The sequence below is a fragment of the Megascapheus bottae genome, chromosome 21, assembly GCF_031878675.1.
Source record: "Megascapheus bottae isolate mThoBot1 chromosome 21, mThoBot2.hap1, whole genome shotgun sequence".
Taxonomy (NCBI): Eukaryota; Metazoa; Chordata; class Mammalia; order Rodentia; family Geomyidae; genus Megascapheus; species Megascapheus bottae.
The window spans coordinates 6,687,428-6,713,254 of NC_143529.1; the positions used below are offsets into that span (position 1 = coordinate 6,687,428).

The 25,827-nt window shown below is 37.4% G+C and overlaps 1 protein-coding gene across 4 annotated transcripts in view; it reads left to right on the forward strand.

Moving 5' to 3' along the window:
• The window catches only part of Slc39a10 (solute carrier family 39 member 10), a 114,491-nt gene that overhangs the window by 71,868 nt on the left and 16,796 nt on the right, over nucleotides 1-25,827 (forward strand). For all 4 annotated transcript variants that reach the window (XM_090354516.1, XM_090354518.1, XM_090354515.1 and 1 more), the window contains 3 exons: nucleotides 11,026-12,041; nucleotides 15,263-15,470; nucleotides 25,068-25,237. In XM_090354516.1, coding sequence (XP_090210642.1) covers nucleotides 11,037-12,041; nucleotides 15,263-15,470; nucleotides 25,068-25,237 — 1,383 coding nt within the window. In that variant the 5' untranslated portion in view covers nucleotides 11,026-11,036. The remainder of the gene's footprint in view (nucleotides 1-11,025; nucleotides 12,042-15,262; nucleotides 15,471-25,067; nucleotides 25,238-25,827) is intronic.

Consider the following 25,827-nt stretch of genomic DNA (forward strand, 5'->3'; position numbering starts at 1 on the left):
ATATAGAATATTGCTTTACAAATTAGAATGCTTGCAGTATATTTTTATGGTTTTGGTTTTTACTTAGGAGATTCTTTTCTTGAGGTGAATAATTCAATATAAATAAATCAGTACAAAGTTTATTTTCAAGAAAATTCTATGTCATACCAACATTTAAAAGCAGAAGGAAATAAAGTGTGCTAAAATTAAATCACTGAAAGAGGTAGTAAAACTTTTAACAAATAAATGTGCTGTAAACACAATTTTGTATAATTTTTAAAACAACTCAAACTTTCTATAAAGATTTTTATCTAAACACAATCACTTGAAAGTATCACTGATTCTAAAACAAAGTTTCTTGGGTCAACTGGTAAGTAAGTCTTGGGTGTTAGCTTACTGAATGTTTTTGTTTTCTAGTGCATGTTAGGCAAGTGCTCTATACATGCTCTACCTCCAGGACTCAGATTTTTAAGAAAGTCCTATTGTTCTGACTTACCTCAAAGTCACAGTCCTTTTGTGTGCTGGAATTATAAGCATGTGCTGCCTTGTGAGGGAACTGTTGTTGAATATTGGCGGTCTTAGTTTTGGATAGATCCTGTTATTGTTAGTTACATTTTCTTTTTTTTTTTTTTTTTTGTCAGTCCTGGGCTTGAGCTCAGGGCCTGAGCATTGTCCTTGGACTTTCTCAAGGCTAGAGCTCTACCACTTGAGCCTCAGCACCACTTCCGGCTTTTTTCTATGTATGTGGTACCGAGGAATCGAACCCGGGTCTTCATGCATGCTAGGCAAGCACTTTAACCACTAGGCCAAACTCCCGGCCCCTACATTTTCTTTTAAAGGAGGGTACATATTAGGAAAACGAAAAAGACTTCTTAAATTCAAATCAAGGACCTGAAAATACAACAAATTTTGTTTTTCTTAACATGAAAACATCTACAGCAGGGACCTAAAGACTTAAAAGGATAGCAAGCAGAACTGAAAAATGAGGAAGTATGACCAAGCTATGTAACATAAAATTCATATATGTTGATTCATTTTAGACGTTGGAACAAAAAGGCAAGCAAGGTCTTTTTATTACTTTCATAATTAACAATAATGTTAGAATGCTGTGTTCATACTGTTGGTGGCAGTATAACCAAGATTATTTTTTTTCAGAAAATAATTTGGTTATAAACATTTAATGCTTTTTAGAACATTAAAACTTTTATAGACTTTCTCCACACTTTGGAATTACAAACAAGTAGGCAACAATACTGACATTGGAATTAAAATGTTTGCATTTTGGGTATAAACTAAAAATGTTTGTGAAAATCTTAAATTGTAAGGTATTTTTCTCATGTGATGTAATTTTATTGATAGAGAAACAAAATTTACAAATGCTGACTTGGCTTTTTTAATTTAATCAAACTAATACATAAACATAACTTAATGAAATAGTTCTTTAAATAGTTCTTTAAATAGTCTGTTAAATTTCTGCAGCTTTTCAAGAGGAAAGATAGTCTTTTTCTCCTTTCAAATTCTGCCCAGAGATCACAGGCCCATTCCTTTCTTTACTTGCATCTTTTGTTATTCACTACCACATCTCCCAATAGTATAATTGTTTCTTGTTGATTTCAAATCAGTGAAAGGTGATTAAATTATGGTCCTCCCACTCTCACTTCTTTGCATACATTCTCATATTTTTCTTTTTTTCTTTTCTCAGTCCTTCGGTTTGAACTCAGAGCATAGGCACTGTCCCTAAGCTTCTTTGGCTCAAGGCTATTACCTCACCATTTGTGCCACCGTACTACTACTGGCTTTTTCTATTTATGTGGTATTGAGGAATCGAACCTAGGGCATCATGCATGCTAAGCAAGCACTCTACCACTAAGCCCTATTCCCAGCTCTGCCCTATACTCTTTTTTAAAAAAATTATTATTGTAATGTATAGAGAGGTTACAGTTATATTCACTAAATAGTAGGTGCATTGCTTCTCACGTTTACCCCTTCTCATGTTTTTGTCCCAGTTTCTTATCCCTCACCCCCTCCCAGTTATCTTGTTTCCCTCCCCTTTTCTTATTTCAAATAAACGTATATACAATATGCCAGGTAGCAAAGTAAGATACTGTAACAATATGAGACTAACCAAAGGGCAACAAAAGAGAAGAGAAATAACAGTACATTAAGAACAACAATCACGCAACATAAAGCTCTTATTTCCGTATCCTGGAGATCCTTTCTTTTAGCCTCATCCTCTATGGCCTTATGTCTCTATGTTTTGTGCTATTGTAATCTTCTGCTAGGAGAGTCCTTGGTGTGTACTAATTATTACAAATGAGGGAAACTATTTGATAGGGAAGGGGGGAAAACCAAGACGGGTAGGGGGTGTGGGGGGGGAGGGAAATGGGTACCAAGACATGTGAAAGGGTATCAATGTATGTGAATTAATGCACCTTCTATCTGGCAAATATCATGTAACCCTTTTACTAATTACAATAAAAAAAACAAAACAAACAAAAAAAAACAAATGAGGGAAACTATTGAGCCTATGTTCCTTTGGGTCTGGTGTACTTCATTTAATATGATTTTTTTCTAAATCTTTCCATTTCCTTACAGATGGAGCGATGCCATTCTTTCTGATGGCAGTATACAATTGTGTATAAATACCACATCTTCTTGATCTAGTCATCTACTGAGGGGAATCTGGGTTAGTTCTATAGCTTTGCTATGGTAAATAGTGCTCTCTGCCCTATACTCATAATTTCCACTTATATTTTGGTTTAGGATGTTAAATAGTGTTACATTTTCCCCCCCTTTTATTTGTGTTGGTCTTGGGTCTTGAATTTAGGGCCTGAGCGCCTGAGTTCCACCAGTACCCCACATACTTGTTTTGAGCTATAAGTTCATTATGCAACAGCTGCATTGAAGAAAGGTTTTCTTCTTAAAGTAATTACTTTTTCCACCTAGTATTAATAATTTTCTTTTGATAATTTTCCTGTTGTATATCTCTGTGTTTTAGAATGTAGCTATTAAAGGAAAGGGAATATAGTTAAAACTATGTTCGGGAATTCGTGTAGTTTTCTTACATATTTGAAATTATTAAACTGAAATAAAGATATTGGATTGATATTGATAATTAGATTGTAGTTTTCTAGTAAAAATTAAGTAGCTGGGGCCGGGAGTTTGGCCTAGTGGTAGAGTGCTTGTCTAGCATGCACAAAGGCCCGGGTTCGATTCCTTGGTACCACATACATAGAAAAAAGCCGGAAATGGTGCTGAGGCTTAAGTGGTAGAGCTCTAGCCTTGAGAAAGTCCAAGGACAGTGCTCAGGCCCTGAGCTCAAGCCCAAGACTGGCAAAAAAAAATAATAATAAAATAAAAAATAAAAATTAAGTAGCTTTGGCATTTGGATTATTCGTAAGAGCCTTTAAGTGTCTTAACTGGCCTAACTGTATCTTCTTCAGTAACAGTTACAAGGACCTTGATAGTTCAAAATAAGCATGAGGACAGATAAAACTAATTGAGCAGAAAGTTTACCTGTGGGGAAGAAGTAGCTACCATGTCAACAGCATTAAAAAAAATGTCAATATTAATCAGGCACTCACTGGTGGTTCACACCTATACTTTTAGCCTCTCAAGAGGCCAAGATCTGAAGATCAAGGTTCTAAGCCAAATTTGGCAGATAAATCCAGGAGATTTTCTAATAAGCAACAAAAAGCTGTAACTGGAAGCATGGCTCAAGTGATAGTGCACTACTGTGAGCAAGAAAATCTGGTCAAAAGTTTAAAGCCCAGATTTTAAGCCCTAATAACAGCCATATATATAGTATATATATAATATATATTGTATATACTATATATATAGCATATAGTATATATATAATATATATATATATTATATATATATGGAGATTTTGTGCTGTCCACACACTGCTTCCAATCTGCTGAGGATCCATTTTAGAATCTGTGGCAACTTGGTGTTGAAATCCTGTTACTGTATGTCTCCATCTAGAGTGGAAAGAGATTGAAGTCTGTGTACTGAAAGAATAAAATTATAAACATTTTTGTACCTTCAAAAGGCATTTCTCAGCCAGCCACAACCCTGTAATCCTTGCTACTCAGAAGACTAAGATCTGAGGATTGCAGTTCGAAACCAACTGTGGCAGGAAAGTTCATGAGACACTTTTCTCTCATTAACACAAAGCCAGTAATGGAGCTGTGGCTCAAGGGGTAGAGTACTAGTCTGGAGTAAAAAAGTTCAGGGGCAGCACTCAGGCTTTGAGTTCAAGCCCCATGATTGGCACTAATTAACTAAATAGATAAAATCCTGTAACTTAACACTTCATACTGTAAAAACCTGAATAGGTATACTGTAATTAAAGACTTGAAAAGTTTTTTGTTTTTTTCCAGTCCTGGGGCTTGAACTCAGGGCCTGAGCACTGTCCTTGGATACTTTTTGCTCAAGTCTAGTGCTCACTTGAGCCATAGCACTACTTCTAGCTTTTCCTGTGAATATGGTACTGAGGAATCGAATTCAGGGCTTCGTGCATGGTAGGCAAGCACTCTACCACTAGGCCACACTTCTGGCCCACAGCTTGTGAAGTTTTCATAGGGGCTTTGTTAATTGATAAATGGAAATTGTGCCCTTTTTCATATGACGTTGTGTTTTGATATATGTATACACATTAGAATGGCTAAATTATGCATTATCTCACTTATTTTTTTATGATGAGAACATTTAACCAATATATCTCAGGCACTGTGTAATTAAATTTCTCTATCATTTCTTTTAGTATATGTGTTCTTTTAGTATATTTTCTTTCACTAGGGCTCTAGCTAGCTTTTCTTCTAAGAATGTGCTTTGCTAAGCAAGCTCAGTTAACAGTAGTATCTTTTCTTTCTTTTTTCTTGCTGGATTAAAAAAAATAAACTTCTATTGCAGTATTTAAGTTTATTTTATTAGCATACATTGCATTTCTACTCATATAAATGGTGTAGCCTTACAAGTCCCACCTACTTCTTCCATCTCTTCCCCCCAAAATGTTTTCAGTAAGTTTCATTGTTCATTTTCATACATGCAAATAAACTACGTATCTATATTCATTACCATTTAGCTTTCTTTTTGTTGTTGTTGTTGTTGGTCGTGGGGCTGGAACTCTGGGCCTGGGCTCTTCAGCTCAAGACTACCGACATACCCTTTGAGCCACAGCATCACTGCTAGTTTTCTAGTGGTTAATTGGAGATAAGAGTCTCATGGACTTCATTGCTTGGGCTGACTTTTAACCTTGATCCTCTTGGCCTTCTGAGTAGCCAGGATTACAGGTGTGAGCCACTGTACCTAGCTCCATTTAGATTTCTTATTGGCCCTTCCTTCTGTCTCTACCCACCTCTTATTAACATGTTTTCAAAAGTGCATGAAAATGATGATGAAAATTAATTAAGATCTGCAGTTTAGTGAGTGCTATCGTTGGGAAAGTCGAATAGAAAGGACATGGAAACAACCATTAAATCAAATTACTTCAAAATTAAAAAACTTAGGAAAGTCAGTGTTTCCCAGCTTTTATTTTTATATTTAGTCAGTCATTGGAGCTGGTCAGGGCCTGGTGCAGTTCCTGAGATTTTTTGCTCAACTTTCAGTTTTCTGGTGGTTAATTGTAGATAAGGGCCTCACAGACTTTCTTGCCCAGGCTGGCTTTGAACTACAGTCCTCAGATCTCAGCCTCTTAAGTAGCTAGAATTACAGGTATGGGCCACCAGTGCCTGGGTCTGTTTCTAGGTTTTTAAAAAATGAATCTTACTGAGTAAAAGATGAAATATATATTCTTGAAAGGCTTAAAAGCCTCAGTTCTAACATACATGCAGAAAAGTTATGTATAAAACATTAGCTGTTTTCATGAGTAAAGTATGCGCATGCATTCGAGCGCCAGGTAAAGAAATGGAGTTTTAATAGAAGTCCAGGGTGTCTCCATGATTTCCCCTAATATGAACGTTATGTGCAGAAGATTTCTAAATTCTCCATACCTACAAAGTAAAATACTTACATACAAATAGCAAACTAAGCTGGGTGCTGGTAGCTGAAGCCTTCCATCCTAGCTACTCAAGAGGCTGAGATCTTAGGATCACAGTGTAAAGCCAGCCGAAGAAGAAAAGTCCTCATGAGACTTTTATCTCCAGTTAACCACCCCAAATCTGGGAATGATGCTGTAGCTCAAAATGATAGAGCACTAGCCTTGAGCAAAAAAAGCTCAGGGGCAGTGTCCAGGCCCTGAGTACAAGCCCCAGAACTGCCCCCCTCCAAAAATCCTCCGTCAAATAGTATGATTAGCATAAAGACTAAATTGCCTTCTTGTAAATTTATTATATTCTCTCTTTTTTTTATGTTTGTCCTGAGGCTTGAACTTGGGACCTGGGACACTGTTCCTGAGTTTTTATTCGTTTTTTTTTTGTTTGTCTTTTACTAGTCTTGGGGCTTGAACTCAGAGGCGAGGCACTGTCCTTGAGCACTTTTGCTCAAGGCTAGCGCTCTGCCATTGAGCCACAGCACCACTTCTGGCTTTTCTATGTATGTGGTATCAGGGAACCAAACCCAGGTCTTTGTGCATGCTAGACAAGCACTCTACCACTAGGCCACACTCCCAGCCCTGTTTCTGAGCTTTTGTGCTCAAGGCAAGTATTCTGCTACATGAGCCATCCATAGCTCCATTACCATCTTTTTAGTGCTTAATTTGGAGATAAGAGTCTCAGACTTTACTACCCGGGTTGCCTTCAAATCATGATCCTCAGCTTTCAGCCTCCTGAGTTGCAAGGATTTCAAACATGAGCCATTACACCTGGCTTTACTGTGCTCTTAATTCAAAATTATGCAGTGAATTAAGGCATAGTGGTATATGCTTGTAATCTTAGTACTCAAGAACCTAAAACTGGAAGATCATTAGTTTTAGGCCAGGCTGGGCTGCATAGTGAATCTTTGTCTCAAGAAAACAAGACAAAGTGATACCAAACAATGATAGAACCCAAATTTCAACTATGATGATGTATAGAAAATCAACAATGAAAACATGAAGTTTGTGTTTTCCCATTTCATTTGTAGGATTATACACTAGTGTTTACAGCATCTAATAAGAATATCGAGTGTTATCTAGCTCCATATAGATTTGTCACATTAAAATAATATTCTCAGTGATAAATAATATTCTCAGTGTACAAAATCTGTAAAATTCCAAAATGTAAGAGACATGCGAAAATGCTTTACCTAAGGCACACCTGAGCTCTGTAAAAGGGTTGAATGGTATATGGACTTACATCCCCCCCCCTATTCCTTTGCTTACATCAAAGATACTTTGTGCTGTGGATTAGAATGTAGAATGCTTATAATATTATAGGTGAGACTATGTAAAATTATAGGTGAGACTTTTCCATAAAATATATTCCTATAAAATTGTAGGCAAAATTATTTTCTGTAAAAATTGCTATAAAATTATAGGTGTGACTATTTTCTGACCCAGTTGAGGCCACATGACTAATTTCTTGCCCATAGAGTCACTCCAGTGTCCTTGCTGTTGAAGATGAAATTTCTGAACCTGGACTCTTATTCATTGTTTCCACTGGCCGAATTATCACGATCCATGTAGGGCTGGTATGCTTTAAAATGACTGGAACAGAGCTATCCTTAGACCTAGGCCCTTAGGGACCTCCTTTTGGGAGATGGCTCTGAAATAGCTACTTCAATGCTACCAGTTGTGTACTTCTTTCAAACAGATAATTTTTTTTAAACACACACTTTGTTGTACTTGTAAACTAAATGTGTAAAATTCACGAATGATTTACTTAACGTAAAAAAAAATTAGCTAGGTTTAAGATTATTCCTGTGATGTCCCTTATAGTTTTTCATTCCTACGTTCATGTTAGGGGACTCTACATTTTTGAATCTTTGCAATAAATTAAATACTGTGCATTTAAAGAAGAAATAAATGTCCAAGTTAAATTTTGTGTGTTATCTGTAGCTTTTGTGTTTCGTGGAGTCATACATGTGATACTTTTGATCAATATACACACCTATCTTGTTTATATTGCTTGTAACTATTGATATGACAATGAAATAATGTGTACTGAAGAAACCTAATGGCAGGTCTCAAAAGTGGAACAACTTTCAGGATTTCGCCTTGTACTAGCATCTTCTAGTGGAATCTTAGTAGCAACAAGAAATGTAGCATTTAAGGACTAAAGGTATTTGTATCTTTTTTCCCTGATACTGACTGATCTGAATCACCCATACCCATTCATCTTCATTAGTGTACAAATAAAATTGGTTGTGCCTGGTGTGGGTGACTCAAACCTGTAATCCTGGCTACTCAGGAGGCTGAAGATCGAAGTAGGGGTTTGAAGCCAGCCTAGGTGGTAAGATTGCTGAGATTCTCATCTCCAGTTAACTACCAAAAAGCTAGAAGTGGAGCTGTGGCTCAAGTGGTAGAACACTAGACTTGAATGAAAATGCATAGGGACAGATCCCAGAACCTGAGTTTAATCCCCAGTACAGGTATGCACACACACACACACACACACACACACACACACACACACACCTTGATGCATCTCAAGTGACTGACATGAATGAATCATGAGACTTCATAAGAAATGGAAATGTTTAGATTAAAAGCCAAATCTCAAATTCAGGGTGACTTTGGAATGAAATATATTCTCTATAGAATATAAGTTAAAATTTGCATCCTGGTATGCCATATATAAGTCAACTTCATGTAGTGTGATAATCATAATACTCAGTTGGCTTAAATGTCATTTTAGAGTACTGATAGTTTATTGGTATAAACTTTGTCTATCATGTGTTATCTTGCATCAGGCACACTAGAAAAACTGGCTAACATGGCTAGCCCATGGCCCCAGGGTGGAGTGAAATAATTTGTGATAATTTTGAGCTTTTTGTCTACTAATATATGTTGCCTCAAGACATAGTATTACAACCACAGTGTAATCTTTGGGGTTTTGTTGTTGTTGTTGTTGTTGTTTTTGGTGGGTCATGGGGCTTGAACTCTGGGCCTGGGCGTTGTCCCTGGGCTCTTCAGCTTGAGGCTGCTGCCCTACCCTTTGAGCCACGGCCCCATTTCCCATTTTCTAGAAGTTAATTAGAGATGGGAGTCTCGTGGTCTTTGGTGTCTAGGCTGGCTTTAAACTGCGATCCTCCGATCTGTCTCCTGAGTAGCTAGGATTACAGGTGTGAACCAATGCTCCCCACACAGTGTAATCTTTCATTATTACATTTATCCAGACTAATTATGCAAGTCTGATTAACCAAACAATCAACTAAAGGACTATTTTGTTTCTCTGATCTGTTTGTTCTTGTGCCTTTTTAATCTTGGTCAGTTTGTTCTTACATGAAATATAACTAGTCAAGTACATGCACCTACCTTTTTCTTTTTTCTTTTTTTTTCCATATATTTTTTATTGTAATTAATAGAAGGGTTACATTATATTTGCCAGATAGAAGGTGCATTAATTCACATACATTGATACACTTTCTCATGTCTTGGTCCTCATTTCCCTTCCCCCCACCCCCACCCTTTTTCTTTTTTCTTTTTTCTTTTTTTTCCCTGGTCCTAGGGCTTGAACGCAGAGCATGGGTACCATCCCTAAACCTCTTTGTCCTCAAGGCTAGCACTCTCCCAGTTGAGCCACAGTGCCACTTGTGGTTTATTTTTGAATCATTTATTAGGGGTAAGAGTCTCCCGGGGACATTCTGCTAAGGCTGGCTTTGGACCATGATCCTCAGATCTCAGCCTCCTGAGTAGCTAGGTTTGCAGAGATGAGCCACTGGCACCTGGCTACTTACTTTTTTTTTTTTTCTCTTCAAGGATAGCATGACCACTCTTTTTTTTAAAAATATTGGTCGTGGGCTTGAACTCTGGGCCTAGGAGCTATCCTTGAGCTCTTCAGCTCAAAGCTACCACCCTACCCCTCAAGCCACAGTGCCCCTTCGGGTTTTCTGGTGATTAATTGGAGATAAGAGGCTCATGGACTTTTTAGTGTCTGGGCTGACTTTGAACCAGGATCCTCAGATCTCAGCCTTCTGAGTAGTTAGGATTACAGGCATGAGCCACCATCCACCATTCCCTGCTTTTTTTGTTGTTGTTGTTGTTGTTGTTGGTCATGGGGCTTGAACTCTGGGGCTGGGCCCTGAGCTCTTCACTGTGCCACAGTGCCACTCTTGAAACTTTCTTTTTCTACTTTAATATGAAAAATAGCTCAGCATGTTTTACAGAGTACTTGTAAAATGTTGATTGTGATGGAATTGGATCTGTAACTCATCTAGTTGTAAACATGATAGAGCCTTTCATTTATTATAGGTCTTTTAATTTTTGTCAATAATGTACAATTCTTTTCTCTAAAGATCTCATGTATTGTTTATTCTTATTTGTTATTATAATGGGCATTTCTGATTTCATTCTGAAATCATTTCCAGTATTAGAAATAACAGTGGGCTTTAAATCTTACATCTCACAACTGTGTAAGATTGTTTTGTTTTATTACATTAAGCAGGACTTCCTTTTACCAAGACCACTTTTTTGTACAGTATCACGTAGGAAACCAATGATCTTTGTGTAATTCTATAAAGACATCTGGGCCTTCTACTTAAAGGGAGAAGAAGTGTGGGGCTGGGATTTTGGCCTAGTGGTAGAGTGCTTACCGAGCGTGCACGAAGACCTGGGCTCGATTCCTCAGTACCACATACAAGGAAAAAAAAGCTGGAAGTGGTGCTGAGGCTCAAGTGGTAGAGCTCTAGCCTTGAGAAAGCCCAAGTACAGTGCTCAGGCCCTGATTTCAAGCCCAGGACTGGCAAAAAAAAAAAAAGCAGAAGGTTGAATCTGGAGAAATTTATATTAACTTTAAAGGCTTACACTAAATTTAAAGGCACCCCTTTGAATAGGTGATTGGAATATGAAAGAATGATAGACATGGAAATATTTGCTTAATGGATTATCAATCGTCAGAAAATTTGATTATTCTGAATGTACCTACATGTGAGCTAATCCCTCTGTCTTTTTAAATCCCTTAGGAAAAGTAGAAATGAAGGTACACATGCACACTAAGTTTTGCCTCATTTGTTTGCTGACGTTTATCTTCCATCATTGCAACCACTGCCATGCAGAACATGAGGATGGACCCGAGGAGCTCCACAGACACCACTGTGGACCGACAGAATTGGAGCCAAACAAATTTTCAGTGCAGGATGCTGAAAACGAAAAAAATTACTATATTGAAAAACTGTTTGACCGTTATGGCGAAAATGGAAGATTATCATTTTTTGGTCTGGAGAAACTTTTAACAAACTTGGGCCTCGGAGAGATAAAAGTCGTTGAGATTAATCATGATGACCTTGGCCATGATCATGTTTCTCACTTAGATATTTTGGCAGTTCAAGAGGGAAAGCACTTTCATTCACATAACCACCAGCATGCCCACAATCACTTAAATCCAGAAAATCACACTGTGACCAGTGTACCAACGAAAAGGAGCCATAAATGTGATGCAGAGAAAGAGACAATTGAAGTACCTGTGAAGTCCGATGATAAACGCGGGCATGATCATAATCACCATCACCACCATCGTCTCCATCATCACTCTGACCATAACACCACGCGCCATGTTCACAATGATTCTGTTACTCACAGTGAGCGTGGGGAGCCTAGTCACGGACCTTCAACAGAGACTAATAAAACCCAGGAACAGTCTGAAGTAAAGCCACTGAAAGGACGGAGAAAGAAAAAAGTGAAGAAAAGTAATGAAAACTCTGAGGTCATTACTCCAGGTTTGCTCCCGAACCATGATCAGGGAGAACAGTATGAACACAACCGGGTCCACAAGCCCGAGCGCGTGCACAGCCCGGGCCATGCTCACGTACATTCTCCAGAACACAGTGGTCACAGCCCTGCTCACGGACACCAAGAGTTTGATCCCGATAATGGCGAGCTTCGACATACCAGAAAGCGTGAAGCACCACATGTTAAAAAAAGTGCGATTTATTCAGCTGCTAATCACAAAGACCAGAGTGAAGATGATCATCCACACGAAGTAAGTAAAACAAGAGATTCAAACACCCTGTAGCTCATCTCAGATAAACGGTAGGAAATCATTCAAATTTAACATTACTTCCACATTCTCCCATGGATCACCTGGTGGGGGGGGAAAACACCTCACAAAAACATTAAGGAACCAGAATCATTGTGAAGATTTCTTTTGTCTGGATTGTTATTTGCCTTATTTAGTATCTCAAATCTAAGTTTAAATGTTTAAGAATACATTATTTTAATGTTTCCTTATACAATGTTGCATATAAATGGTTTGCCTCTCCAGGTTTTCACTGTTACTAATGTTAATCTCTGAATATTTGGAGACTGTTGTACAATCTGTCCTTTTGGGGAGTAGTTAGAATAGTTTGTTTTTCATAATTATTAACTGACCACTAAATACTTTAAAGTCATTTTTCTAGCTCCAAAATTAAGTCTTTTCTATATGTGCTAGGTTTAGGTTTTATGCTAAAATAACAGCCTTTTCACTCAGGGATCTGGACATTTCTCAGACCTTTACTTCACTGAAGGTGAATGTGAACACTTACAATGATAGCAAACTCCAATGGAAAGTCTTGTTTTCTTTTTATTCCTTTTATATTTTAATACTCTTCAATACTTTTCATTTTAGAAAATGAAAGCTATTTAGCAAAGCTATTTTTGTTGAGCACATTTATTTCTGCTTCATTAAAGGTACAACTTTCGTTTATTTAGCATCCTTTCTACAGTTTAGAAAAATTGGTTGAATTGGTGTATTTTTTCATATGAAAAGACAATATCACTTGAATGTAGAAAACAGTCAACATTTCTGTAACTATCATTGATGTGTTTTGCATGTAAGTAAATAATTATGTATTTCTCCTTTAGCTAAATCCTTAGATACTTTGGTTTTTAGCAGTCAGAAACACAGATTCATGGGCCAGGAATTTGACCTAGTGGTAAGAGTGCTTGCCTAGCATGCACGAAGTCCTGGGTTCGATTCCTCCGTACAACATACATAGAAGAAGAAAAAAAACAGCTGGAAGTGGTGCTGTGACTCAAGTCATGAGAAAGCCTAAGGAGTCTTGAGTTCAGTCCCCATGACTGGCAAAACAAACAAACAAACAAAAAACCCCACTGATTCGCAAGTAATATTTATAAATATCTAGTGTGATTTTAAATTTTTCTGTGGATAAGATACGGGAAATGGGGACCAAGACATGAGAAAGGGAATCAATGTCTGTGAAGTAATGTACCTTCTATCTGGTGAAAGTAATGTAACCCTTCTATTAATTACAATAAAAAATATTAAAAAAGATTCTATACTCTGCTCTTGATAATCATATTTGTTGTCTCAGATCTGCAAGGTGTTTATTACTCTGGTTATTGGTGTCCTCACAGTTTGGATGCATACTGAGAATTTTCTTAGGGTTTTTAGTGGGCGGTCCCGGGGCTTTAACTTAGGGACCAGGCACTGTTCCTGAGCTTCTTTTGCTCATGCTAGCTTTCTACCACTTGATCTACAGCACCATTTCCAACTGTTACTGTTTATGTGGTACTGAGAAATGGAACTCCATGCTTCAAGCATGTTAGGTAATCTCTCTACCACTAAGTCGCATACGGAGACCTTCTTAAGGGTTTTTGAATTAGGACCTGAGGAGACTTTTTAAAAAATATTTGCTGATTCTGGTTTTGTTTCCTAATGATATTGTTTTTGTTTTTGTTTCTGAGGTTTGCAGTCAGGGCCTGGGTACTATCCCTAAGCATTTTTGCTCAAGGCTAGTGCTTTATCACTTGAGTCACTTTCTAGCTTTTCTGGTAGTTCATTGGAGATAGAGTCTCCTGGGTAGGCAGGCATTCTTACCTGTGCTTGCTTTGAGCCATGATCTTCAGATGTTAGCTTCTAGAGCAGCTAGGATTAGAGGTGTGAACCACTACTTTTCAGTTGCTACTTGTATTTTTTTGTTTGTTTTCATTTTGTTTTTTGGTCTTTTTTTTTTTTGACTGATATAATCTAGTACAGAGAGATGGTAGGTCTGTAAAGATAACTGCCAGAAGGGCAGGACTATTTTCTTTCTTTGTGTTAATTGTAGATATTAGTTACTCTTAGTTTATGGTAGATCCAACATTGTTTGCCATTTGTTTTCTACTTTTTTTTGCCAGTCCTGGGCTTGGGCTCAGGGCTTGAGCCCTGTCCTTGGACTTTCTCAAGGCTAGCACTCTACCACTTGAGTCTCAGCACCACTTCCAGCTTTTTGCTATGTATGTGGTACCGAGGAATCAAACCTGGGTCTTCGTGCATGCTAGGCAAGCACTCTACCACTAGGCCAAACTCCTGGCCCCTCTACTTTGTTTTATCTTAAAAATGCCAGTGGATGAAGCTGCCCAGGGGTGTGTGTGTGTGTGTTGGTAGGGGATCAAGCCAGGGTCTTGTACCTACTAGATCTTTTTCTTTCTATTATTTATTTATTTATTTTTTGCCTTGGCTCACATTGGGATAGAATTTTCCAATGTAATATTCTCTGTCTGTCTGTCTGTTTGTCTGTGTCTCTTCCACACACACACTCTCTCCCTTTGCTAGTCGTGGGGCTTGAATTTAGGACCTGGGTGCTCTCCCTAAGCTTTTTGCTCAAGGCTAGCTCTCTATCACTTGAGCCATGTCTCCACTTCATGCTTTTGTGGTGGCTAATTGAGATGAGAGTTTCATGGATTTTCCCACCCATGTTGGTGTTGAACCATGATCCTTAAATCTCAGCTTCCTCAGTCACTAGATTTACAGGCATGAACCACTGGCACATAGCTATCCCATCCCACTCTACCCCCCCTTTTGAAAATGTGACTTTTCTTCTGTTCTAGCACTATAAGTAGAACCTTGCACAAGTACACCATCTAAGCAGATTCTCTAAGCTATATTGTATTAATTTGGAATCAGTTTTGATTATAATTTGACAAATGACTATTTTACTTATCCATAAGAATCTTGAGGATATAGTTATAAATCATTATCTTTTATGTGCTGGAATAGAAAACTGATTGAAACCCATAGAAAGTTTTGAGTAATCTTATTGAATGTATCCTTATTACAATTTTGTACATAAATTCCTATAAAGTTTGATTAATTTTAGATATCTATTATATTATTTTCAAGTAATAGAATATTTTTATTGTATAGCTTATGTTTTCTGCATAATCTTCAAGACGTTCTTTTACTTAATTTTTTAAAAATTTTTATCAATTTCTTTGCAGTGTTTGAACGTCACTCAGTTGTTAAAATACTATGGTCATGGTGCCAGTGCTCCCATCTCACCTGATCTATTTACATACCTTTGCCCTGCATTGCTTTATCAGATCGACAGCAGGCTTTGTATTGAGCATTTTGACAAACTTTTAGTTGAAGATTTAAATAAGGATAAAGGTCTGGTTCCTGAAGATAAGGCAAATGTAGGGGCATCAGGTAAGAAACAGATTTTTTTCCCTTATAATACTATCCGTATATATATTTCAAACTATGGTTTGTTGTCTTATCAGCATCAGACTCTAGTGCTTTATCAATTTTAAGTGTGCATGTTTTAAAAATATTGTAGGAAGACTGGTGGCTCAAACATTATTCTATCTTGTGAAGGAATGTTTTGCTATGGATAGAAAACTAGAGTAAAAAACAAAGAAAACTAGAGTAAAAAGGAAGAAAAGGTTTCTGATAACTTGATCCTTCTTGATGAGCAAATATAACTAATGAGCTCCCTAATTAAAATTATTTGATGTTATAATTAACTTTTAGGAGTGATAGAACCTCTGGTAAGAAGTAAAGACTATTACATGTTTAAAGAAATGAAGAGAAGTTAATATGGGTAAACTCCAAGAATATCTGAGGAATACCAGATGGTTAGCATATGAACTTTATCACCCTCACTTTTAGAGAACTTCAACCAGAATAAAACTACTACCATTTTAAACTTTGCAAGGTTTCCCCCACCCACCATTATATGCAGCTAGCATTACTTCAGTATTTAGATACTTCCCTGTTAATGTTTCAGAGTTAGTACTATGTGAAAGTTTGTGCTTCTTATTAGATATAAACAAGCTGGGTTCAGTCTGGCAAGAACAGTAAAGACAGACAAGGTGAGTCCACTAACTGGACTTGAGGTACATAATATTTGTCATCTTCCTTGACCTGCAGGTGAGTAACACCTTTGAGAGGCACAGCACAGTCCTTGTAACATCCCTTACCACAGCAGAAGAAAAAGGGAAACCAGAATTAAAATTGAGAAATAAAATACATTTGTTCTACACGGGGAAAATGGAGTTTGACAAGGTTGAAATTGAAACCAATAGCTTTTTTTTTTTTTTTTTTTTTTTTTTTTTTTTTTTTGCCAGTCCTGGGCTTGAGCTCAGGGCCTGAGCACTGTCCTTGGACTTTCTCAAGGTTAGAGCTCTACCACTTGAGCCTCAGCACCACTTCCGGCTTTTTTCTATGTATGTGGTACCGAGGAATTGAACCTGGGTCTTCGTGCATGCTAGGCAAGCACTTTAACCACTAGGCCAAACTCCCGGCCCCACCAATAGCTTTTTTTATTGTGACAGTTTCTAAAAATTCCAGCTGGTTTCACATAATCATTTGTGGATTAATTAGTTGTCTTTTGTAATATTTCTGTAATCCATATATTATAATGAAGCTATTTAACTGTAGTAATATTAAAAGTTACAAGTTATTCAATCTGAAAAGCTTAGAGGAAATAGTATTTGTTTTGAAAACAAATACTTTACTAATAGTGAATATTGATGAGTTGTTTGCAGGTGGTTATTAGCAATGTCAGAAATGCAGCTTGAATTAATTATGGCCTGATAGATGTTAATAATTGTTACAGAGAATGCCCTGTTAGTAATTATTTTTAATGACTGCTACACCATTAAGAAAGGTTAACTTGTTCTATATAAATCTCCCATAGTGACACAGCTACTACCTCATTAACTTTGTTCAAAGACTGCTGTAAACCAAATATGCTGTATACTGTGCATGGTGGAAATCATTTGTTTCACAAGATTGGCTCATTTAGTCATAGAGTTGACCCTAGCTTAATTACCAAGGGGGGTTGTGAACAGGCCGCTAAGCATTTTCTGCCAATTAAAATGCTGAAACAGTGTAGAAAACTGCCATCTTGCACATGCTCTGCACCAAGTTAATTAGAAAGTTTCCACAGATGAGCGCTTCTTTTTAAAAGAATGCATTTTCTCTCTTGATAATGAGAAAGGGAGTTGTTGAATAACTAAGCTTGAAGACCTTTAATGTTTTAAGTGACCTAATTTACAGAATAAGTGAAGCTTGTTTCAGACATTTAGCACTTTTTATTGTATATGCTATCTTAGGTACAAATAAAGAAAATGTTTAATAGTTGTATTTAATAGTTTGTATATTGTTACTCTGGTATAAGTTTATTTTAAAAGATGCATCTCCAATGGTATCCTCTATGCCAAATTAAAGTGTAGCTACAAATCAAAACAAGAGATTTTCCCATATTAAAGAAGTTAGTATTTAATGTGTCCTTATACATAATTGTTACAAACTAAAAAGAAGCAAAAGGAGAAAGTATTTCAAATACAGTAAATTCAAGATAGGTCAGAATATTGTGTTCTTGAAGACTAGTAAGATGTTAGAAAGAATGGACAATGACTTCACTTTTTATTTACTTATTTTTTGCCAGTCCTGGGGCTTGAATTCAAGGCCTGTGCATTTGGGCTTTCTGAAGGCTAGTGCTCTATCACTTGAGCCACAGCACCACTTTCAGATTTTTCTATGTATGAAGTAGTGAGGAATCAAACCCAGGTCTTTGCATTCTAGGCAAGCACTCTACCAGTAGGCCAAACTTCTGGCCCATGACTTCACTTTTTAAAAATGAAAGTAAACAATTGAATAATGTGTGTGTGTGCGCATCATTACCTCCTTTATTGGCACTAGCCAGTCTAGCAGAGGTGAGATGGAATCTCAGCTGGATACTGATAGCTCATCCCACTAATCCTAGCTGTTCAGGAGATTAAAATTGGAAGATCACTGACTGAAGCCAGCTCCAACACACTTAACTCCAATTAAACACCAAAAGGCTGGTAGTGGAATTGTGGCTTAGGTGGCATAGTTCTAGCCTTTTGACATTTTGTTGTTGCTTAATATGAATTTATTGGCAAACATCATGCTATGTAACCAGACTGAACTACCTTTGATTTATTCTTAAGATGTATATTAATACTCATTTTGGAGGAGCAATCTTTCTAAGTTCCATATAATACCTTTTCCTTAAACAACTTCAGGGAATATCACTCTTTCCTTTTTGTCAGTCGTGGGACTTGAACTCTGGGTCTAGACCTTGTCCCTGAGCTCTTCAGCTCAAGGATACTGCCTTACCCCTTTATTTTTCTGGTGATTAATTGGAGATAAGAGTTTCATGGACTTTTTAGTGCCCGGGCTGGCTTTGAACCAGGATTCTCAGATCTCAGCCTCCTGAGTAGCTAGGACTACAGGCGTGAGCCACTGCACCGGGCTTCGGGACTATCCTTTCTTAAAGGATAGCACCCTTGAATTTGGGTGGTTATAACCCTAGACTGATAAGGCATTATCCTTTAAGAGATTCTTATACTTCATTTTAGATGTTAAGTATCATAAAATAGATCAAAGATTTTTAATTATGAAATGGGGTTTTTCTCTTTCAAGGTATTTTCAGAGATCTCAAGTGGTGATTACATCTGATCATATAAAACATATAATCTCTATAGATTTATATATAAAGTTCCCTCCCCAAATTCATGTATAAGCACTTTACTAGTTCAGTGTATGTCAGTGTACCAGTGATGATCTCACTTGTATTTAATTTATCTGTTAGAATCTTGAAGAATTGTTTTATTATATTAGAATCTTGTTACTTTATCATTTAATGATGACTTTTAGCTAGTTGACTGAAAACCACTTGGAATTGTAATGATCTCAACACATTATAATATACTCATAATCTTCTCTGATCTTTTTTCACATTGAGGACACTTCTAAACAGAAGTTATTTTTTAAATTTATTTTATTGTTACTATAGAGGTGCTATATAGACGGGTTACATTTACATGCATCAGGTGATAGTACATTTCCCTTCATACAGCGTCATCTGTTCTTTCATTGTCTACCATTCCCTCTCTCCCGTCTCCACCCACGAGCTGTACTGTAGTTCACTTTCATCAATATCCACTGCACTCCATGCTGCACTTTTTCACCCTTTTTCCTTCTGTGTTCTCCTCCAACTCTCCTACAAATATTCAGATAAATACATTGCATATAACTAAAGACTACAGAATCAGCAGAAAAAGAAAAACCAAAAAGAAAAAGTCCTTTGTCTCCATATCTTTGGTGTTCATTCTATAATAGAATTTCATGTACATAAGAAGAGGTGTTTCACCTTTGTGATTCTCTTCTAAGAGTATTGTCTTCTGGTTTCACTGTACATATCTAGAATCCTGTATAATTTGTCACATCCCAGTACATTTTAGATGTAACTTTCATACATCAGAGAGTATATATACCCTTCGCCTATCTGATCTTGGCTAACCAGACTTAACATGATTTATTCTTGTTCCATCTATTCCCCTGCAAATGACACTATTTTATTCTTTTTGATGGCTGTGTAAACTTCCATTGTATATAGGTACCACACATCTATGGATGGATCCACTCATCTATGTGTGGGGAATCTGGGTAGTTTCCATATCTTGGCTATAGTAGATATCTTGTAAATAGTGTGGCAGTGAACATGGCTGTGCAGGTGTCCTTATCATATCCTGGGTCATGATGTTCAGGGTAGATGCCTTGTCATGGAATGGCTTGGTCATACCATAGGTCTGTGTTTAGTTTTTTGAGGAATCTCAGTCTACATTCCAGAGTGTTTTGTACTAGTTTACATTCCCAACAGCAATACAGTAAGGTTCCTTTTTCTCCATATGTCTGCCAACATTTGGTGGTGTTCAAATTCAAAATGTTGGCCAATCTAACTGGGGTGAGATAGTATCTCAAGGTTGTTTTGATTTGCATTTCCATTATAGCCAGGGATGGGCTGGGAGCATGGCCTAGTGGTCAGGAATGAGTGTATTTCCTCATGTTTCTTTGCCATTCTTCCCTCTTCTTCTGAGAAGTCTCTCCTTAGCACCTTTGCCCATTTATTAATTGGTGTATTAAGTTTGACAGGGATTAGTTTCTTGAGCTCTTTGTATATTGGTTACTAGACCTTTGTCTTATGTATTGCTGGTAGAGATCTTTTCCCAGTTGGCTCGCTTTCTAGTTTAGCGTTTGTGTAGAAACTTTATTTTATTTTTATCTTTATTTTCTTTTGCCAGTCTTGGGGCTTGAACTCAGGGCCTGGAAACTGTCCCTGATCTTCTGTCACTCAAGGCTAGCACTCTACCACTTGATCCACGGTGTCACTTCTGGCTATTTCTGTTTATGTGTCACTGAGGAATCAATCCCAGGGCTTTATGCATGCCAGGCAAGCACTCTACTACCAGCCACATTCCTAGCCCCAGGAAATTTATTTTAATGTAGTTTCATTTGTCAAGTCTCTCTGGGACTCTATTGAAGAAGTTTCTGTCTATACCTATAATTTCTTTCTTTCCTTTTTTTTTTCTTTTTTCTTTTTCTTTTTCTGCAAACCTGAGCTTTGAACTCAGGGCCCGAGCCCTGTCCTTGGGCTTTCTCAAGGCTAGAGCTCTACCACTTGAGCCACAGCACCACTTCCAACTTTTTTGTATTGAACCCTGGTCTTTGTGCATGCTAGGCAAGCACCCTACCTACCACTAGGCCAAACTCCTGGCTGTATACCTATAATTTCTAATGTTTCTCCTACTTTCTTTTGTAGTAATTTCAGAATTTGGGGTCTGACTTTGAGTTCTTTGATCCACTTTGAATTGGTATTAGTGCATGGTGACAAGCAGGGATCCACTTTTAGTTTTCTGCATATGGCTGCCCAGTTTTCTCAGCACCAGTTATTGAAGAGGCTGCTTTTTCAGTGTATGTCTTTGGCTCCTTTGTCGAATACCAGATAACAGTAAGTATATGGCTTTATTTCTGGGTCTTCTAATCTGTTCCATTGATTTTCAGGTCTGTTTTTGTGGCAATACCAAACTGTTTTTGTTATTATGTCTCTGTAGTAGAGTTAGAAATCTGGTATTGTGATACCACATGCAATGCTGTTTTTGTCCAGATTTGCTTTGGCTAGGTCTTCTGTTGTTCCATATAAATTTCTGGATTGTTTTCTCTATCCCAGTAAAGAATAACATTGGGATTTTGATGGAGGTTGCAATGAATTTGTATATCATTTTGGCAGTTTTTCACAATATTGACTACCTTTCTATGAACATAGGTTTTTCCATTTCCCAGTGTCTTCTTTCATTTCTTTCTTTAGAATTTTATACACTATAAAGATTTTTTACATCTTTGGTTAGGTTAATTCCTAGTTGTTGTGTTTGTATTTTGTGTGTGTGGGAGCAGCTATTACAAATGGGTTTGTTTTCATGATTGCCCATTCTGCTTGTGCATTGTTAGCATAAAGAAAGGCTAATGATTTCCATTAAGATGTATTTTTTTCATATATTTTTATTGTAATTAATAGAAGGGTTACATGATATTTGCCAGATAGAAGGTGCATTAATTCACATACATTGATACCCTTCCCCATGTCTTGGTCCCCATTACCCTCCCCCGCGATGTATTTTTATTTTCATTGACTTGTAAGAACTTTCTAATTCCTAAATTTCTTCTGTGTCCCAGGTGTTATGGAGCCTGTATGCGTTTGATATCTGCAGGATGTTTTGTTGTTCAGAACTAGTTTGATTCCACTATGGTCAGATAGAATGCAAGAAATTATGCCATTTGGCTTGTATTTGCTTAGTTTCTTTGTGTGTACTATGATATGATCTGTTTTGGGGACGGTTCCATGGGCTTATGAAAAGAATGTGAATTGGGTCCTTGTTGGGGAATACTCTGTTGATGTCAGTTAAGTCTATTTGGCTTATCATATCTTTAGGTTTAGAGGCTCCTTTGCTTATCTTTGGTTTGGTTGACCTTCCCTTTGGTGAGAGCAGGGCATTAAAAGCTTCCACTGTTATTGTGTTTGGGTATATCCTGTTCTGTAAGCCCCAAAGTATTTGTTTAACATATTTATGTACTTCATTATTGGGTGCATAGATATTAAGCACTGTGATTTCCTCTTCAAGGATTATTCATTCCCTTTATTACTTTGTAATGACTTTCCTTGTCTCTTTGTACTGATTTTAATACAAAGTCTATTTTATTAGGTATCAATATGGTTCCCTCCTTGCAGGGTGTGTTTACATCATAGATTTTTTCTATCCTTTTAGTTGAAGTTTATATCTTCAATTTTGAGATGGGTCTATTCGAGTAAAAAATGAGTCGATCTTGTTTTTGATCCAATGTGCTGTCCTTTTTAATTGGGGCTTTGAGCCTGTTACTGTTTAGTTATTATAGAGATATTTCATGTTTCCTGCCATTTTCGTGATTTCCTGTACTTTGTTTCTTTCCTCTTCCTGTGCTTACTAAATTTGTCTTCTAGTGATATTTTTTGTCTGATGTGTTTCCTTGATTTTGATTGTTTTCCTGAGGTTGTATATTCCCTTTAATACTCATTGTATTCCATTGATTTTTGTGTGTGTGTGAGATTGTAGTTTCACCATCAAATGTAAAGGATAGTTTCATTGGGTATACCATTGGGGATTGGCAGTTGTTGATCTTCGAGGCTTGGATTATATTTTGCAGCATTTAAAATCAATTCCTTGCTTTTCAAGTCTAATGTTTTACTATGATGTATTTAGAAATGTTTCTGCTTGGGTCCTATATACTGGGGGTTCTATATGTTTCCGTCAGGTGGGTGAGATTTTCCCTTGGGGAAATTCTGTTACTATTTTCTGAATAGGTTTTCAGTGCCTTTAGTGTTGGATTCTTCCCCATCATTGATCCCAACTGTCATACATTTGATCTCTTTGCTGAGTCTGCCAGTGTTTGGATTTCCCGATAGATTCTGAATGTTTTCCCCTTACCTTTACTTTTTGTTCTAGCTCTTCTGTTTTCTATTTTACTTATTCTATTACCTCACTATTCCGTTGTGGTTTGTAGTATGAAAACGGAATCTTTTATTCACCTGAGATCAGTTCTTATAGTGCTAATTTAATCTTAATGAGATGTGGGGTGTTTGTATTTTTATCACCATACCTAGATCTTCTTTGTAGATACTCTTGAAATTGTTTTTGCAGATCCCCTTTTATTTCATTGATCAATTCTGTTATCATTTCTTTAATGGTTCTTTTGTCCTGCATCTCTTCTCTTTTACTCTCACTGGAGTCCTTTCTCTAGATTGTTGTTGGCTTTTGTTGTCCTCATTTTTCATCTTGTGATCTTTTGTCATGATTTAAGCATTTGAGCCGCTGCCTGCTCATTCCCCACAGGTGGCCGAGGCTGAGAAGACTGGATTCAGGCATTTGGGGTGGGCATGCACTTTGGAAGGAATGGGCTCCCAGGGGTGCTTAGGTTTGCTGTGTCCTAAGAGTCTTTCCCAGAAAAGGAGTTTGGGTCTTTGCCGTCATCAAATATGTTCCTTCCCTCTTAAGGCAGGGGATCCCCTCAGGGCACTTTGGGTCACCACAGGGAGCTGGTCTTATAAGGGAGAGGTCCACGAGGGGTTAATCACAGATTGTAGAGCCAGCTAGTCAGCTGGTTGTGGACTAGATGTGGTGGTCTCAAACTCCCCCTCCTGGCTCTTTCCTCACACTGTGGTCCTTTAGGTGTGTCCTTCTCCAGGCTACCTCAGGCGATGCTGGCCTGAGGTACAATCCCCACCATCATCACCAGCAGCAGTAACGACCACAAAATCTTCTGTAAAGAGGCAATGTCCAGGTTTCTGTCTGCACATTGAAATGGACAAGATACACAGAACAAATTGTCTTCTAAAATTTTCACAACATTAACTTTTAAATCTCTAGAAAGATGGGGACATAGTCCCAGTAAGCTCCCTAAGGGCCCTTGACCACAGAGAGCTTTAGGGTGCTCCCACATACTTGGTCTCAGGAGATCCACACCACACTTGGAACAGATAGAGACTCGGGTCTAACACAGAGGAAATATCTTGTCCATTTCAATGTGCAGACAGAAACCTAGACATTGCCTCTTTAAAGAAGATTTTGTTGTTATTGCTGCTGGTGGCGATGGTGGGGATTGTACCCAGGGCTTGTGGTTGGTGGGCTACTGCCCCACCACTGGGCTACACTCCAGCCCCCAATGAGCAGGCTTAAAAGAAAAGCAAATATGCTTGTATGAGTATTTTGAGATCTTAAGTTTAAAATGTAAGCTGGGCGCAGTGGTGTGGTGGCTCATGGCTGTAATCCTAGCTATTCAGGAGGCTGAGATCTGAGGATCTTGGTTCAAAGCCAGTCCAGTACTAAAGACTGTGAGGCCGTTACCTCCAGTTAAACACTGGAAAACCGGAAGTGGTGCTGTGGCTCAAGGGGTAGGGCCATAGCTTGAGCTGAAGAGCTCAGGGGCAACACCCAGGCCAGAGTTCAAGTCCCATGACTGACCTAAATAAATAAATAAATAAATAAATAAATAAAATGCACCAAGCTTAAATTTTAAATACAGTTTTAATACTAGTTTTATGGCTTCGTTGGTTATAATGTATAAAATGTTGATCATGTGTGCACATTTAGTTAATGATATTCTGTATATGATGAGATTCAGAAATTTTATTTCCTTCGAAAATACATCAGTAGACAAGTCCATCAATGAACTAATATATATTTCTCTGTATAAATATATTTAACCTGAAAAAAGCATAAATCAGGACATATTTTACATAGTAGATTTAAATTTTTTTATTGTTATTGTAAAGGTGAGTTATTATACAGGGGAGTAACTGTTACATAAGTCAGGTTTAGCCGATCTAGTGGCTAGAGCATTTATTCTCCTTTAGAACATTTTTGTATGCTACTGTCTCACTAATGTTGTTTCCTTTTCTTACAGCATGGATTTGTGGTATCATTTCTATCACTGTCATTAGCCTGCTTTCTTTGCTGGGTGTGATTTTGGTTCCCATCATTAACCAAGGATGCTTCAAATTCCTTCTCACATTCCTTGTTGCATTAGCTGTAGGAACAATGAGTGGTGATGCCCTTCTTCATCTGCTGCCCCATGTAAGAAATCTTTTTAATTTTTTTAACAAATATATTTAAGAGGATAATGTTTTTCAGTTACAACTGTGGTAATACTATGCTAGTATTTTTGTTGTTTTTATTTGATTATAGAATGAAGCACCCTCCCATTTTTATTGTTTTGATAGCAGTGTTTTGGAAGGAAACTAAATTTTCAGGTTTTTAAGTAGCAATGAGTGATATATCTTTCATTTTTGTGCTGTATTAAGAAGGCTTAGGGGGAAAAGTAAGAGAAAATGTAATTGTGTGTATTGATTTTTATTATAATTAATATTTTTGTTACAGTTTTTACTACATTATTTGACATAGGTAATACCCATAGAGAGTTTTAAAAGTTTGTGAGGTGTTTTGGTTGTTTGTTTCATACTCTGATTTGGATTGATTGCTCACAGCAGGTGTGCCACCACATAAGCCAAGCTCCAGTTGATTTTTCTTTTCTTTTTCTGGTTAATTGGTGATAGATTGCCAAAAACTTTTTTCTGCCTCAGTAGTCGCTTGAATTTAGAGACATGGGCCACCAGCATATGGCTGAAATTTATGGTACTTATTACAAAGCGTAGTGCTTTCCAGAC